Genomic DNA, 14,532 nt, shown 5'->3' on the forward strand with positions numbered 1-14,532 from the left:
CTATAGGATCCTGTCTACTATAGGTACAAGGGAAGTTGGTTGAGATACTGGAGTGTTCAGGATGGGGAAACTGTCCTCCATGTTATACAGGGGATCCTGTCTACTATAGGAACAAGGGAAGGTGGTTGGGATCCTGTCTACTATAGGAACAAGGGAAGGTGGTTGAGATACTGGAGTGTTCAGGATGGGGAAACTGTCCTCCATGTTATACAGGGGATCCTGTCTACTATAGGATCCTGTCTACTATAGGTACAAGGGAAGTTGGTTGAGATACTGGAGTGTTCAGGATGGGGAAACTGTCCTCCATGTTATACAGGGGATCCTGTCTACTATAGGAACAAGGGAAGGTGGTTGAGATACTGGAGTGTTCAGGATGGGGAAACTGTCCTCCATGTTATACAGGGGATCCTGTCTACTATAGGAACAAGGGAAGGTGGTTGAGATACTGGAGTGTTCAGGATGGGGAAACTGTCCTCCATGTTATACAGGGGATCCTGTCTACTATAGGAACAAGGGAAGGTGGTTGAGATACTGGAGTGTTCAGGATGGGAAAACTGTCCTCCATGTTATACGAGGGGTCTAATATAGGAACAAGGGAAGGTGGTTGAGATACTGGAGTGTTCAGGATGGGGAAACTGTCCTCCATGTTATACAGGGGATCCTGTCTACTATAGGAACAAGGGAAGGTGGTTGAGATACTGGAGTGTTGAGGATGGGGAAACTGTCCTCCATGTTATACGAGGGGTCTACTATAGGAACAAGGGTAGTGTAATGCTTTGTCTCTGAATATATATAACATTAATAGTAACAAAAATTAGTAACCCATTTAAATCGGAATGGAGCCCCAGTGAGATGGGAGATTCCAACCTTCATTTAGGGCTTTAACACTGCAGGGATAGCAGTGGGGAACATAATGGGGTTCAGGGAGACAGTGAGGCGGGTTGAGATACTGCAGTGTTAAAGGGACTTTAGGCTCCAGCAAAATTGGTGGTCCTGGCAGAGTTAATTCAGGTCATTAATAACTGAGTTTTTTTGCCTGTTCACTGAAATTTTGTTACATTAATCTGGCAGTTGAAGATTAGCCAAATTAAAACAGACAATGCCTCCATTTGACACTGGGTGCTAATGACCTTGGCTAGACTTAGGCTGGAATGGGCACCAGTAGTGGAGTGTTGTTCCCCTTTAACATGGAGTATCGAAACAGAAAACTGAAAAACGCTGATACCAGCGTTTATATATTCATTTAATAAACCAGGCTTTAGATTAACATCACAAACATGTAGTGTCCCTTAAATAGGGTTATAATATGTATGAAGTAAAACAAACTCAGTTTATAATAGAACTTGTGAGTATTAAAGGCACCCTTCCTTGAGATGAAAATGTTTATAATTGAATTTGTTTCGCATTAAGGGACCCTTCCTAAAGATGTGATGAGTTGAAGTTTAATGTTGCATTGTGATTGTTTCAGCCACATAGCGATGAGACCATGTCTGTGAGTATTGGGTGTTGTGCTAAGACGTGGATCATCACAGATCGTGAGTGAATATTCAGTTAAATATATACTCTCCAGTCTGGTACACTGATCATCTGGGGTTTCTAATCGAATCTTAACTGGTTTTCAGATTCAATTTCAGACATTCTGACTTCACGATAATAGTCCTTCTGGTAATGAGAATCAATTTGAGCAATCTTCTGAAAAAAAAAAATCAACAGTATTGTTTGGTGTTCAGTATAAGGAGTACATCATTAATTTGTTTCTATATGTTCTATATGATTCTGCAAGTTATTTCATCTAAATATCAAACAGAGCTTGTATGTTCTACTGTTTCTCTGATAACATATTCTATAAATGACTATTTTCAAAAGCTCCATTCAAGGGACTTTTCACTTTGAAAATGTGACAAAAACGAGATCAATGTGGCTTCTAATTTTACATTACATACTCTCTTATCATGAATATTCCCCAAGTAGATTAACGAGAGGCTGCTAAACATAATGGACCGTGCAGCTGTTCAGTTCTTATCATTAATATTTGGATAATACTTTCACCCAGTTTGATGAAAAAAGATGGTTAAGAATATTTCCAATTTCTTTTATATCGTGACGTATTACCCACTTCACAGTAAAAAGAAGGATAAATGCCTTCATTAGGAAACAAGTTTTTGGACAATTCTTCCATGGAATCGGCATACAAGGTTCTAAAAAAGTACAAATTTATACTTCATTTCAACATTGCTATCTGAAATAGCTTCACAAATATTAACAAACACTGATGCAGGTATAACAATAAAAGAGTTTTTGAAAAACACACTGACAATTATTATCTTTGTTAGATTTAGAAAAATAGAACCTGGTTTAGAAATGAGACATTTTTAAGTTTTAATGTACATTTTATCAAATATGACGTGTATTTGTGAAGATAATGTTCATAGGATAAAAACAGCAAAGTAATTAGATCATTTACAGCAGTTGTGATAATGACTTCGGGCAACTGAATAATGTGGAGAAGGGGGATCGGGGTGTGAGGCTATAAAGTTTCAATAAAGCACGAACAAGCTGAGCCTGAAATATGCTGGTGCATGGTTTGACATTCACGCCAATTTGCACAACTTTGTGTCTTAACTTGATTGTGTGTGTCTTTCTTCACATCAGTTGACAAATCATTCTAGTAATCTATTGAATCAATAGCAACAAACAAGTTCAAATCAAACCAATCTTTCTGTTTGGACTCAATACTTGTACACATGAGAATCAGTGAATAAAGTACATACTTCTATAATTAAAGATAAAAGGTATTTGTTTCTTTTAGTTTTATGCTCTACAAGTTGCATGTATATTCATGGAAAGTGACTGTATATCTACTATAACACCTCTGTTCCATAATGAAATGGTTCTGCAATAGATATAGCTTATTTTACATACAGATGTTAAGTTGTTATGCTTCGCTGCCACTTTGCAACAGCACAAAAAAGATGTGTTAACATGGCTAAGATACAAACATTGGTTACGTAACTTTAAAATTATATACATATAATGTATTGACTATTCCAAGTGCCAGGATTAACGTTGATGAATACTGAACACCAACATGATCATTGTATTGACATTCATGCTGTTCGACAAATCAAACAGATCTTCCTCCACACGCCTTTTAGACATGTTAGTTTACAGGAATAAATTATTCAATGAGCACAGAATACTACTCCTTTTAAAAAAAAGCTCTCAACGTGACTGATAGTGAACTTTATCCATGTAGAAAACACAGTTTTCATTTTATTAAAACTTCAAACAGGTCAAACAGGTAATGCCTCTTTGGGATAGAAAAATACCCTACTCAAATATGCCAAAGTTAAAGCAAACACGGTGTTCCTCTTTTTCTAGCTTGCACTTAGCATTGTGAATCCGCTAATCAATACCGGCTACAGGGGACCACACAGACAATAGAATCTTCACAAACAATAGTTCCTCTCTTCTGTTAGAGTTGTAGTGATTCATTCAATCATTCTGCATGTCAGTGGGGTTGGTTGTTTCGCATAACAGAGGGAATAATTTAATAAGTCATAAAGAGGGAAAAAATGTAATTATTGTGCATCTGACAAACTTGGAATATGTTGAAATATATTTTATGTTTCACTAATTCGGAAATAAAATACAACATTATATACCCTAATGTAAACAAAATGTGAAAAACGTTGTAAATTAGAGTAACTACATTCTTGGGGCCCATTCTTGAAGCTCGTGAGGTTATAATAATCGATACACGTCAAAATATTACTTTGTTCGCGTATGGCATGCGATGCCATTGATTAACAGAATATAATTTCAGAATTTCGGAAATATTTTACGATAACAGATCCTCGGTTAAACAAAGCTACAACTTTAACGCAGGCAACTAATAGTCCGTAGAGATTATATGCATGAATTACTTGGCCAAATACTTCCGTTGATGACACCACAGGGCACCAATTTGACGCTTCTTATCCGACAAACAAAAGAGCAGAGTGAACTTTTAATCTGTTCTAATATGAACATAATCAAATAAAAAGGCACGCGGCGTTTCATCTGCTTACCTGACCGCGGTAGATAAATCCATATTTATCGGCAACGGACTTGGCCTTCCTCTCGCCTCCTAAGACATGTACAGCCCATTTATCTGTGTAGTGTTGACCAAAAGCCACCTCCAGGAATATCAACCCGAGAACTGACACCCGTACAATGTGACCGTATCCATTCATTGTGTTGACCTCTCCTTCCAACTCACGCGAGGTAGCCAATACCCCTATTTCTTGGATTTCTCTAAGAATGGTCTGCGATGGCACCGACGAATTTGGTTATTCCAAAAGGGTTACCAGTAGGATTTCCTCATCTACCCATAATACACTTCAGGAATACTATCCGTTGCAATTCAACCGTTCTCCATGTTGCGATTCGTCATTGACACGGTGTATGTTCACGTAACATGAATAATCCAAGGGGATTCTGTGAGTGGACCGAACCCACTACGCCTGCCGAACTGACAAGTAAGGCTGTGTGAGCCGATAGCAAGAGTTGACAATATATACTGCTCGCTAGATGGCGCTTGAACGCGGAAGTAAACCCCCTTGCGCATGCGTTGTTCTTTCGCGGAGCGTGCTGAATTCTCTATGACTGTTAATAGGACGGGGAAGGAAGTGTGTATTTCGATGTATCGTGTGGTGCAAGAAAGACCCCTGCTTGTGTGTGAGCTGCACCGCATACATGCGTGACAAGCATATCGTTCCTTTATCAGCAACTGCACTACAAACCCAAGCTTTGAATGTGTAACAAATGCACCCGAACCTGGAAGTCAACATAACACAATTCAAGACTGAATGCCATGCCATAATATGACAGTTTTCACATCTTTGGCGACAAATAAAGATGGTTTCACTGACTGAAACAAATATATATTAGTGTGGTGTCGCTTTCACAGCAGTTTTATCAGATTTTGTTATTGACATAAAATGTTCCATTACAACAATTAAACATACATATATGTGTGGCAACGCAGGGAGTATGTGAACTACTCAAAGGGGTGAGTGAGTTAAAATTTACCGTCACATCGGCAATATTGCAGCCATATCGTGACGAGGATTTGAATAATAAACAAAGTCGCAATAATTTAACTCAAATTATAAAACCCTGTCAACAACGGACAGTAAAATAACTAGAGGATCACAGATATAGGTATAAAACTAGTATGAAAACCTACAAAAAAATTAACTATAGAACACGATACAATATAAAAATAGACTATATATTGCCAACAACTGAAGGTAGATCGCCAACAACTGAAGGTAGATCACCATACTAGGGACCATGGGGACTTACACTACTCAAAGAAGGTTAAGGACCATCGGATTATGTAATGATAGTGCAGTTATTACTGCGACAGGTTGTATGAAACAGTCGGATGTTGTTTAAGTGAGAATACAGTCTGAGTAGTGTATATTGATTAGACTCCCTGGTCAAATATAACGGGGAAACGAAGACACACTCGATTGTCCTGGGTAATATAATCTATATCCGTTCCAAGAATCCAGGAAACATTTATGGGTTTGTACCTTCTTTATATCTTTATGATAACAATATATAAAGAGACAGCCAATCATATTAATGCCAAACTTTTTAGTGCTCATCAAAACTTGACTCCCCTTTACATTTTATGTAATTCTTGCAGAATGGACTGGAGGTAGGAACTTATCAAAAGTAGTTAAACAACAACCGGTGTCTCCATACGACTATGGGTAATATGTCGCGGTAATATAGGCAATATGAGACATATATCACTGTGGTTGTTTTGATGTATTCACACATCTGTTTGCTTTCTGTTTTATTGTGTCAAATTTTATGGGACTGATTGATTGTTGATTGGCAGAGGGAGACTATATAGAGTATCCCTGATTGGCATGAGGAACAGTCGGTGTAAAGACTGGTGACTCGGGCTTCCATTGTCTTAATCCAGACAACCTCCTGCCCAAAGCAACAACTGTCAACCAATCAGGCTGCGGAAACGGTTACTGTTGATTCCTTGATTTGAGAGTTTATTGGATTTCTTAGGTAGTTCACGCATGACTAGCGTCAGACAAAGGTACTGTCTCGGAAGCAACGGGTCATGAATCAACATCTTGATCCGCTCTATTACGTCATACATTCGTTAGCAATCATGTCTAATTACTGCCGGGATAATTAGATCAATACCCACACAAAGAGCGACCCGATGCCGTAGCTCCGACAACCAGTACCACATGGGTCTGGTGTGTGATAGTGCCAGATCTACACCACAGGAAGCCCTCGATATGTCTCCAAAAATAAGGTTATCCATAGCTGAAAACAATATTCAAATACAATACATCTATACTGTGTGTTTTCTCATATATTACCAAACAGCGCCAATAAACTAATGATTCTCCTTATATAACTACATGAGGAGTAAGAATATACTGTTATATGACTGTATAAATTGATAAATGCATGGTATAAATATTGATATCTACTATCTTTCTTATAATTAGATTAATAATAACTGGAAAAAATGCCCATAATAGAATATTAGGTCCTGATTTATGCCCCCACTTTCCCCTCTTTCCGCTGTAGTTCTTTTATTGTTAAAATTGTCATCCCAAAACTCTGTGATAACTTTTATTTTAAGGGATGATAATAATGAGCACTGTCTGCAAATGAAAGTACCTGTATTAATAAATATTTTATTCAAACGAAAAAACCCAAAAAACCCGCCTTGTTCCTCAAAATAAAGAAGTTTGACGTCCATAAAAGTCTTGCCTTTATGCGTATATCATTTCTAAATGCCGTTCCAAGACTTTAGTCCAAACAGGTTATCGACAAAGCGGGTCATGTATTCAGGTTCTCACAGATGGGCATACATTTCTCTTTTAGATGCAGTGACTTGGTTGACACATGTCATCGTATCCCAGTTGCTTAGATCGGTAGATCACTGGATTGTCTAGTTCAGACTCGATTATTTACAGACCGCTGAGTGCGGCGTTAAACAACCAACCAACCAACCAAAGAAGCAGTGTATACAATATCAAAACATAACGAGGTATTGTGTGCAACAGAGTGTTTATTATAACAATGACATACATATAATGTATTGCGTCTTTGATTATACATACGCGTTTCGTTACTTATGTCTACTTGATAACAGGGGCGGTGGGCTAGCCTAGTGGTTAGTCACGCTGAAGACCCGGGTTCGATAAAATGTGTGAAGCCAATTTCTGGTGTCCCCCGCCGTAATATTGCTGGAATATTGCTAAAAGTGGCGTAAAACCATATTCACTCACTCACTACTTGATAGCAAACCGGCGATGAGATTACTTAACATCTCGCGTTTATTGACCGAGTACATGTGATATGCAATGATTGTGACCACAACTTTCATACTTTAGTGCGATGAATACATGGATACTGTGAGGAACACATATCACAGTTTGATTTTGTAATGTAAGACATAAATCAAGAATTCGTTATGCATTAATTTTGGGCTTTTCATCAACATCGGCAAATGCATTTCGGCCTGTTAATAATTCGGTGGATATGTGGAAAGTCAGGTCATGCGCTTGGAGCGAAAATACAATTCACACATAATCAAATATTACCGCTTCATGGGTATAGCTTATTTCACATGAATTTAGATTATATCACATAGACATAACTTATGTCACACTGACATAACTTATATGACATTGATATAACTTATATGACATTAATATACATATATCGCAACAATACGTAGCTATACTAAATATTAAACATAAACCTTATTGACCAATGCTACACCATGCATCTGTTATTTTACTTCAGTGTATACCTACGTATTCCTGTGCGTATATATCTCCTGCACATTGGCCAATCGGATAGCATAAACTGTACACTGAACGCTAATTTTTAGCATCTTTACATTCCCCCATAAGGCTTGTGTTAACTACAACATCTCTTATATTTCGCAATTAGATTACGTAAAAGTAAGTGGCATATATATTTATGTTTCAAATGGACAGTTTGTATCAGTTGTGTTCATTGCTAAACAAACAGATCAATAAAAAGCAAAATGCTGGTTTGTAAACAGCTGTGAGTTATTTTTAGCTGGAAAGACATCACGCCAAATTTTACTGTCAGTTAAATTGAACACATACATCGTTTTAACTCTACTTCGAAACATTAGCATGATAGGCGACAATTTTTGGAACCATTTCATCTATTTCCAGCTGCTGTACATTTGAAGCATATCTGCTCCCGCGAGGAGTCGTACACCAAATAGTACCGTGCTCAACGAGAAGTGACGTCACATTTGGACATGCGTTACACGTTAGGGTGAAAGGGAACCTGTTTGGAGTACCTGTTGAGATACAATCTGGCATCTAAAAAGTTATAACTTCCTCGACTGAAGTCAATAATCAACAGGTATGTGTGTAAATTATAATTAGTCAAATTCTCGATGTCAGAATTATGATTTTTATCTCGGATTGCAACTTTGCAGTGAGAAAGTTTTAGAGCCCCTCTGGGCAGTTTTGACAGCCAATCAAGGACCGTAACTCGTGGTGTTTGTTTACAATTTAATACCTTAAACTAATAGGTGATAATTTTTATAATAAATTGTGTTTATGCTCGCCAATTTCAACACTGTAGAAGCGACTGCTGTTAACCACGGGCTTGATTTTACTGTACTGTATGGTTTGTACTCTGGTGTAAAACGCAATGGTTTTATGAGATCGGAGTGTGGAATAACTTTTAAAATACTTCAGGCGGTTAAACATTTCCATCGCAGACATGTTTTGCAACTTGCATTCCAGGGAGATTGTAATAGGTCGTTTAAGGTGAGATAAGGCTGTACGAGATATATCTGTAGATATGAGTTTGAAAAGGAGATATGAATCATAAACGCATTAAATAGCTATGGAGGAAATAGAGCATATCAAAGCTACACCTTGAAATATCTTAATCGTCTGTGTCAAATTAGTTAAATATTTGTTGCTCCAGAGGCAAAGGTAGAGCCTTCGTGGAATAGTTCAGAAAATGTGTCAACATGCTCCTGCTCATACCTGAAATTAATGTTCAAATTGATTACAAGTGTAGTTTTGAGCCTTGGTCAAAAGCATGCTGGCTTTTGACATGTTGTGGAATGTTTTCCCAGTTCTGGTGTCAAGTAGTGTAAACAAGTGCGTGTTTTGAGAATGTGAAAATATTTAGTTGGCTTGTGCAGGGGAAAATAGATGTTTATTGCAAGACCACATTGCACAGGAATAAAGCATTCATGGAAATACTTATCACATGGGTGTAAATACCTCATTATAGGTTTTATCTCATGGTAACTTATTTGATAAAATTGTTCAACATTGTTGTACTTCAACAACATTTTCTTATTCTAAAACTAGGAATACACACCCACATTTTTTCACATTTGTGTAACTGTGTAGCATTTTTGCAAAGATACTATGTGTTACAAATGATGCAAGAAGATGAGTGACATGTCACTTGTGAAAAAGCTGTGTGATTATATAAGATTACTCTTTTTAGCTGATAATTATCAAGTTATGCGACTGCATGTCTGTTGATCAGCTCTTTCATGTCATATGATATGATGGAAATACAGTGTATGAATATAGTATATTTTCCTAAACTTGGATGACAACTGTTATTATATGTTTGTTATTTATTACTGTAAAATGCAGTAATGTATGTCATGAGTTTGTGTGTCTGTCAATTGAGTGTTCGCTCCTCGCCCAGGTATGAGGTGAATAAACCCATGAAGATTAGGTTTAGAACTGGATTTCAGCAACCAATGCTTAACCCATGAGGTGACAATAGAGATCATGTCGTCAGACTCACTGATTTGGTGGAAACGTGTCATTATGTCCGATTTTGTTGATCAGTGCTCATGATGCAAATCACTGGATTGTCTGGTCAGGACTTGATTGTTTACAGAGATCTCTTGTTCAGTTGGAATATTGTCAAGTTTGGTAAACAATATGATTACATCATGCAGGCTTTTTGTCAGAATTTTCATTTATGTTTTTTCTCTATTGTTTCATTTGAATCCTATCCGGAATGCTGTACATTTTTGAAATGTCGAAGCCTGTTGTGTCAGCGCTTCCTTCATATATAGATATATAATGTATTCATCTCATAAAAATCATTAAACAAGTAAGGGTGAGTTAGTTCATTGATATTAAAACTTGACAGCTGTTTTGTTCTGATAGTGATGCAGCCATGCTTGTAAAGGAATGCAGTTGGTTTTGGTTGGTTTGTTGTTTAACGCTGCACTCAGCAATATTCCAGCTATATGGCAGCAGTCTGTAAATAATCGAGTCTGGACCAGACAGTCCAGTGATCAACAGCATGAGTATCAATCAACACAATTGGGATGGACCCGTGAAGGTCCGGGTTAGAATTGATCTTCAGTAACCCATGCTTGTCGTAAGAGGCGACTAACGGGATCGAGTGGTCAGGCTCGCTGACTGGGTTGACACATGTCATTGGCCCCCAATTGCGTAGATCGATCTTCATGCTGTTGATCTTTGGATTGTCTGGTCCAGACTCGATTATTTACAGACCGCTTCCATATAGCTGGAATATTGCTGAGTGTGGCATACAACTAAACTCACTCACACAATTGGGATGTGATGCCATGTGTCAACCAGGTCAGGGAACCTGATCACCTGATCCCGTTAGTTGCTTCTTAAGACAAGGACGAGTTACTGAAGATCAATTCTAACCCGGATCTTCACGGGTCCTTGAGGAATACAGTGTGAATATATCATTCTTGGCCTCCTTACATGAGGTACATGTCAGTGCTTACTTGAAATAGGTGAAGATAAATAAGACATCTATGCTTGGTATGTGAGTGGACTGTCTAACCTGTTCAGATCCGTTTGCCTACACTCTGGTAGTCAGGTTTGGTGGTGTTTGTCTTCTGAGGTATATTTGTCTACTGTCAGTTTGGTGCATTAAGACAAAGGTATTTGGTGGTTAAGCAGCTTCGATCTACACAAATGGGATACGATGACATATGTCAACTAAGTCAGGGATCCTGACCACCCAATCCCATTAGTCTTACAACAAGCATGGGTTACTGAAGATCAGTTCTAACCTGGGTGTTCATGGACCAAAAGAAGTTAATATGTGGTACTTGTTGTTACCCTGGCTGGCATTAAGGGAGTGAGTGAGTGAGTTTAGCTTTACACTGCTTTTAGCAATATTTCAGCAATATCACGACAGGGGGACATCAGAAATGGGCTTCACACATTGTATCCATTTGGGGAATCAAACCCAGGTCTTTGGCGTGACAGGCGAACATTTTAACCACTAGGCTACCCCACTGTACCCTTAAGGGAGTAAAACAGGGCCTGGTCAGTTTGGAGTCAGTATACTGTGTCTGAGTTTGCTAGCTGTATAGAATGCAGCACTGGTATGGACTAACACACTTTCAATATTCTCGAAATCCCTTTTCACCTGACCATAGCTGAAATCACTGTGTGGAGCAAGCAGTGGAAATGAAGGTGTCAGATTATCATGATGTATCATTACCATGTAAGTTAAATCAGTATTGTTCAGGGCTCAATGAAAGGAAATGAAACCTACTCAAATCCAGTGCAACCTTTGGTGACAAGCTTGTTGCACCAGACAAAATAGGTTACACCTGCTGCTGAATACAAAATGATATACAATGCTTGTGTTTGGTATCGATGATTTAGACTGACTGACTGACTGAGTTTGGTTTTACGCCGCTTTTAGCAATATTCCAGCAATATCACGGCGGGGGACACCAGAAATGGGCTTCACACATTGTACCCATGTGGGGATTCGAACCCGGGTCCTCGGCGTGACGAGCCAACGCTTTAACCACTAGGCTACCCCACCGCCCCTTGATGATTTAGAACATCATCACAACAATATTATTCTGGCTGTTATAAGATCATTTTATCTTAATTCATCAATTATTAATTTCAAGAACAATTACAGTCATTCAGGCACTGCCTGTGTAGTCATTACTGTCCAAGCCAGTTCCTCATAATTGTTTCATTGGTGAATCTGTGTCCTTTGAACAGCGACACATTAACATGCAAGCTGGTATAAATATACTAGTGCAAGTACTAAATGCTTAATTAGATTGCTGTTACTGGTTTGTTGTTGAGCAGTATCCTTGCTGTATGTGTGTGTGTTATAAGAATCAACCTTGGACCAGACTATCCAGTGACTGACATCATGAGCATCAATCATGTAACAGTAACAGTAATCAACCAAGTCACCTGTACTGACCAGCCTACGTATTTAGTTCACTTTTACAAGAGGCATAGGTTTCTTGGAATCTATGCTGGTGGTGAGTGAGTGAGTGAGTGAGGTTTTATGCCACTGTTATCACTATTCCAGCATTTTCAATTGGGGTTTGGGGTATCACCATATGGAAGTTTAGTAGTTGATTGGAATTATCATATGGGAATTATTTGTTTTCTTTATGTTATCTTTGTGGGCATCCCTGAATGAGTTACAGGTAGTTTTATTTCAGTCATCAAATTTACAGAGTGTGGACAAAGAATACCAACAGCCTGTGCTGAAATATTGCTAATGCAAGCAGGAATATAGAAACTAACACCATATATGTTTATATTTTTCATGTGACCCTATTGACTATTGTGTCTGTGGCAGTTTTGACTTTGTTAATTGTTTGTATCAATATCCTGTGGTGGCGCTTTGAGTACGGTGCATGTGGCTATTTTGATGTGTGGTTTGGTTTTTTTGACATACAGACTTTTCAGAAAACCACCGCCATCTTATCATTTCGGTAAACCCTCTGAAAATTGTGATGCATTTAAGAATGATCTGCAAGATATTTCATGATCTGCAAGATATTTCATGAAATGAAAGTTGAAAGTTTAACCTGTTCAAAGGCACCAACATTAAAAAATCTGACATATTACCAGCTATAGGATAACGGTTAAGCTTTTTTCTGTGAGAGTTTTAGTGAAAAACTTGAATGTTTGACTTCATTTAAGGTAAAACCATTATGAATCAAACAAACATGTTATCAGCCGTGGGATAATGCTCTTTTCTGGGAGAAAGTTGAACTGGTAACTTGAACTGGAAAGTTACACCTGTTCTGAGGTTAATCTATTCATGAAGTGACCAATGCTGCTGCTTAGTTGATACAAGAAGGAATACTCATGATCTTATCCAGTATATGACATCATTAGTGACAGTGTTATATTGCCGTATATCACAGTGATATATGTGGCCTAATTGATTGTGCATGAATGGTTCACTTCCTCGATGGTCTGTGAGTGGCCAGTCAGCCACTGTTGTACAGAGTCCACCTGGGCAAACTTACATAATCCATGGATGACCCCCAGGACAAATACCAGGTATTGACAGGTAGGGGGGATACAGTTGGTACAGGTAGGCCCAGGTGAGAAGACCGATGGGACAGGCGTGAAAAATAATAGAAATCAAGGGTTAGATTTGTGTAACTGTTGCCTGACATTGTGGACAGTGGATGGAATACAGTCCAGCCTAGGTAAGATGTCTGGGTCAGTGTGTTTGACCAGTGATAAAGTTCAGGGTTGATTGTGGTGTGGACGTGTCTTGCCTCACACTGTGGACAAGGTAAGAAATGCGTAGATCAAAGACTAAAGCTTCATAATTTGGGAAAGGCTTAGGTCAGTCCAATAGTATATTTTCATTCAAGCAAGTGCTTACAAAGGAGTTGTTTCCCCAAACTCAACTCAACTCAGCAGGAGGGACATACTGTGGGGGAGAGGTTGCAACTTTGTGTAATTATTGTCAATGAACAGTTGATGATGGACTGTCAGTCCTACACAAGAAGGCTGAATGATGTGAGCAGGAAGCTAAAACATATCACCATGGCATGCATTTGTTTAATTACCAAGTGGACAGGGGCCATGTACAGTACCCAGGTAAGAAGCCTACTCTGACAGGTGCTTCAGGGACTGTACTTGCTGATGCAGTAGAGCTGTACCTGTTTCTTGTTTGAGCTGGTCAGTGTACTTGAATGCAAGAGGTGCTAACATTGTCGGTCTGTGGTTGGCCTGTATGCATGGATTGTCACATCGGATGGTCGACGGCTGACTTAGGATGTGACTCTCAGACAGGTATGTTTGCCCTTGGTCGATCCTTTGTCAAAAAGGAAAAGATTCACAGTCATTTATGATATCTTACCCAAAGAATCCCTGGCATATTGACAGTCTTTGATTCTTTGACAAGGGTTAAGCCAAGTATTGCTTCAAGCATGGTGGGTTCAGGCCATCAAAATCATAAAAAAATTTCTCTCAAATTTTACAATTTATATTACAGAATGTTTATGCCCAATAACAGAGAATTGTTGTGTTCTGTGGACAAGTAACTTTGAAATTTATTACCCAGTTTAAATATTGTGTTATTTGTAACGCCAAGGCCAAGACTTGACTACCAGACCATGGAGCACAGTTCTTACATACAATTAGCTCGATAATAGATTTTAATTTTAATTAATAGGCTTTT

The 14,532-nt window shown here is 38.5% G+C and overlaps 2 protein-coding genes across 3 annotated transcripts in view; one reads left to right on the forward strand and one right to left on the reverse strand.

Moving 5' to 3' along the window:
* LOC124291131 (furin-1-like) overlaps nucleotides 1-4,553 on the reverse strand; it is a 226,591-nt gene extending 222,038 nt beyond the window's left edge. For both annotated transcript variants that reach the window (XM_046728038.1, XM_046728037.1), the window contains exon 1: nucleotides 4,071-4,553. In XM_046728038.1, coding sequence (XP_046583994.1) covers nucleotides 4,071-4,235 — 165 coding nt within the window. In that variant the 5' untranslated portion in view covers nucleotides 4,236-4,553. The remainder of the gene's footprint in view (nucleotides 1-4,070) is intronic.
* Nucleotides 4,554-8,328: 3,775 nt separating this feature from the next.
* The window catches only part of LOC124291130 (ankyrin repeat domain-containing protein 24-like), a 93,300-nt gene continuing 87,096 nt past the window's right edge, over nucleotides 8,329-14,532 (forward strand). Inside the window, 1 exon segment of the mRNA XM_046728036.1 lies at nucleotides 8,329-8,442. The gene's annotated coding sequence lies outside the window, so the exon portion shown is untranslated.

The sequence above is a fragment of the Haliotis rubra genome, unplaced genomic scaffold, assembly GCF_003918875.1.
Source record: "Haliotis rubra isolate DU_JTF1 unplaced genomic scaffold, ASM391887v1 Scf482, whole genome shotgun sequence".
Taxonomy (NCBI): Eukaryota; Metazoa; Mollusca; class Gastropoda; order Lepetellida; family Haliotidae; genus Haliotis; species Haliotis rubra.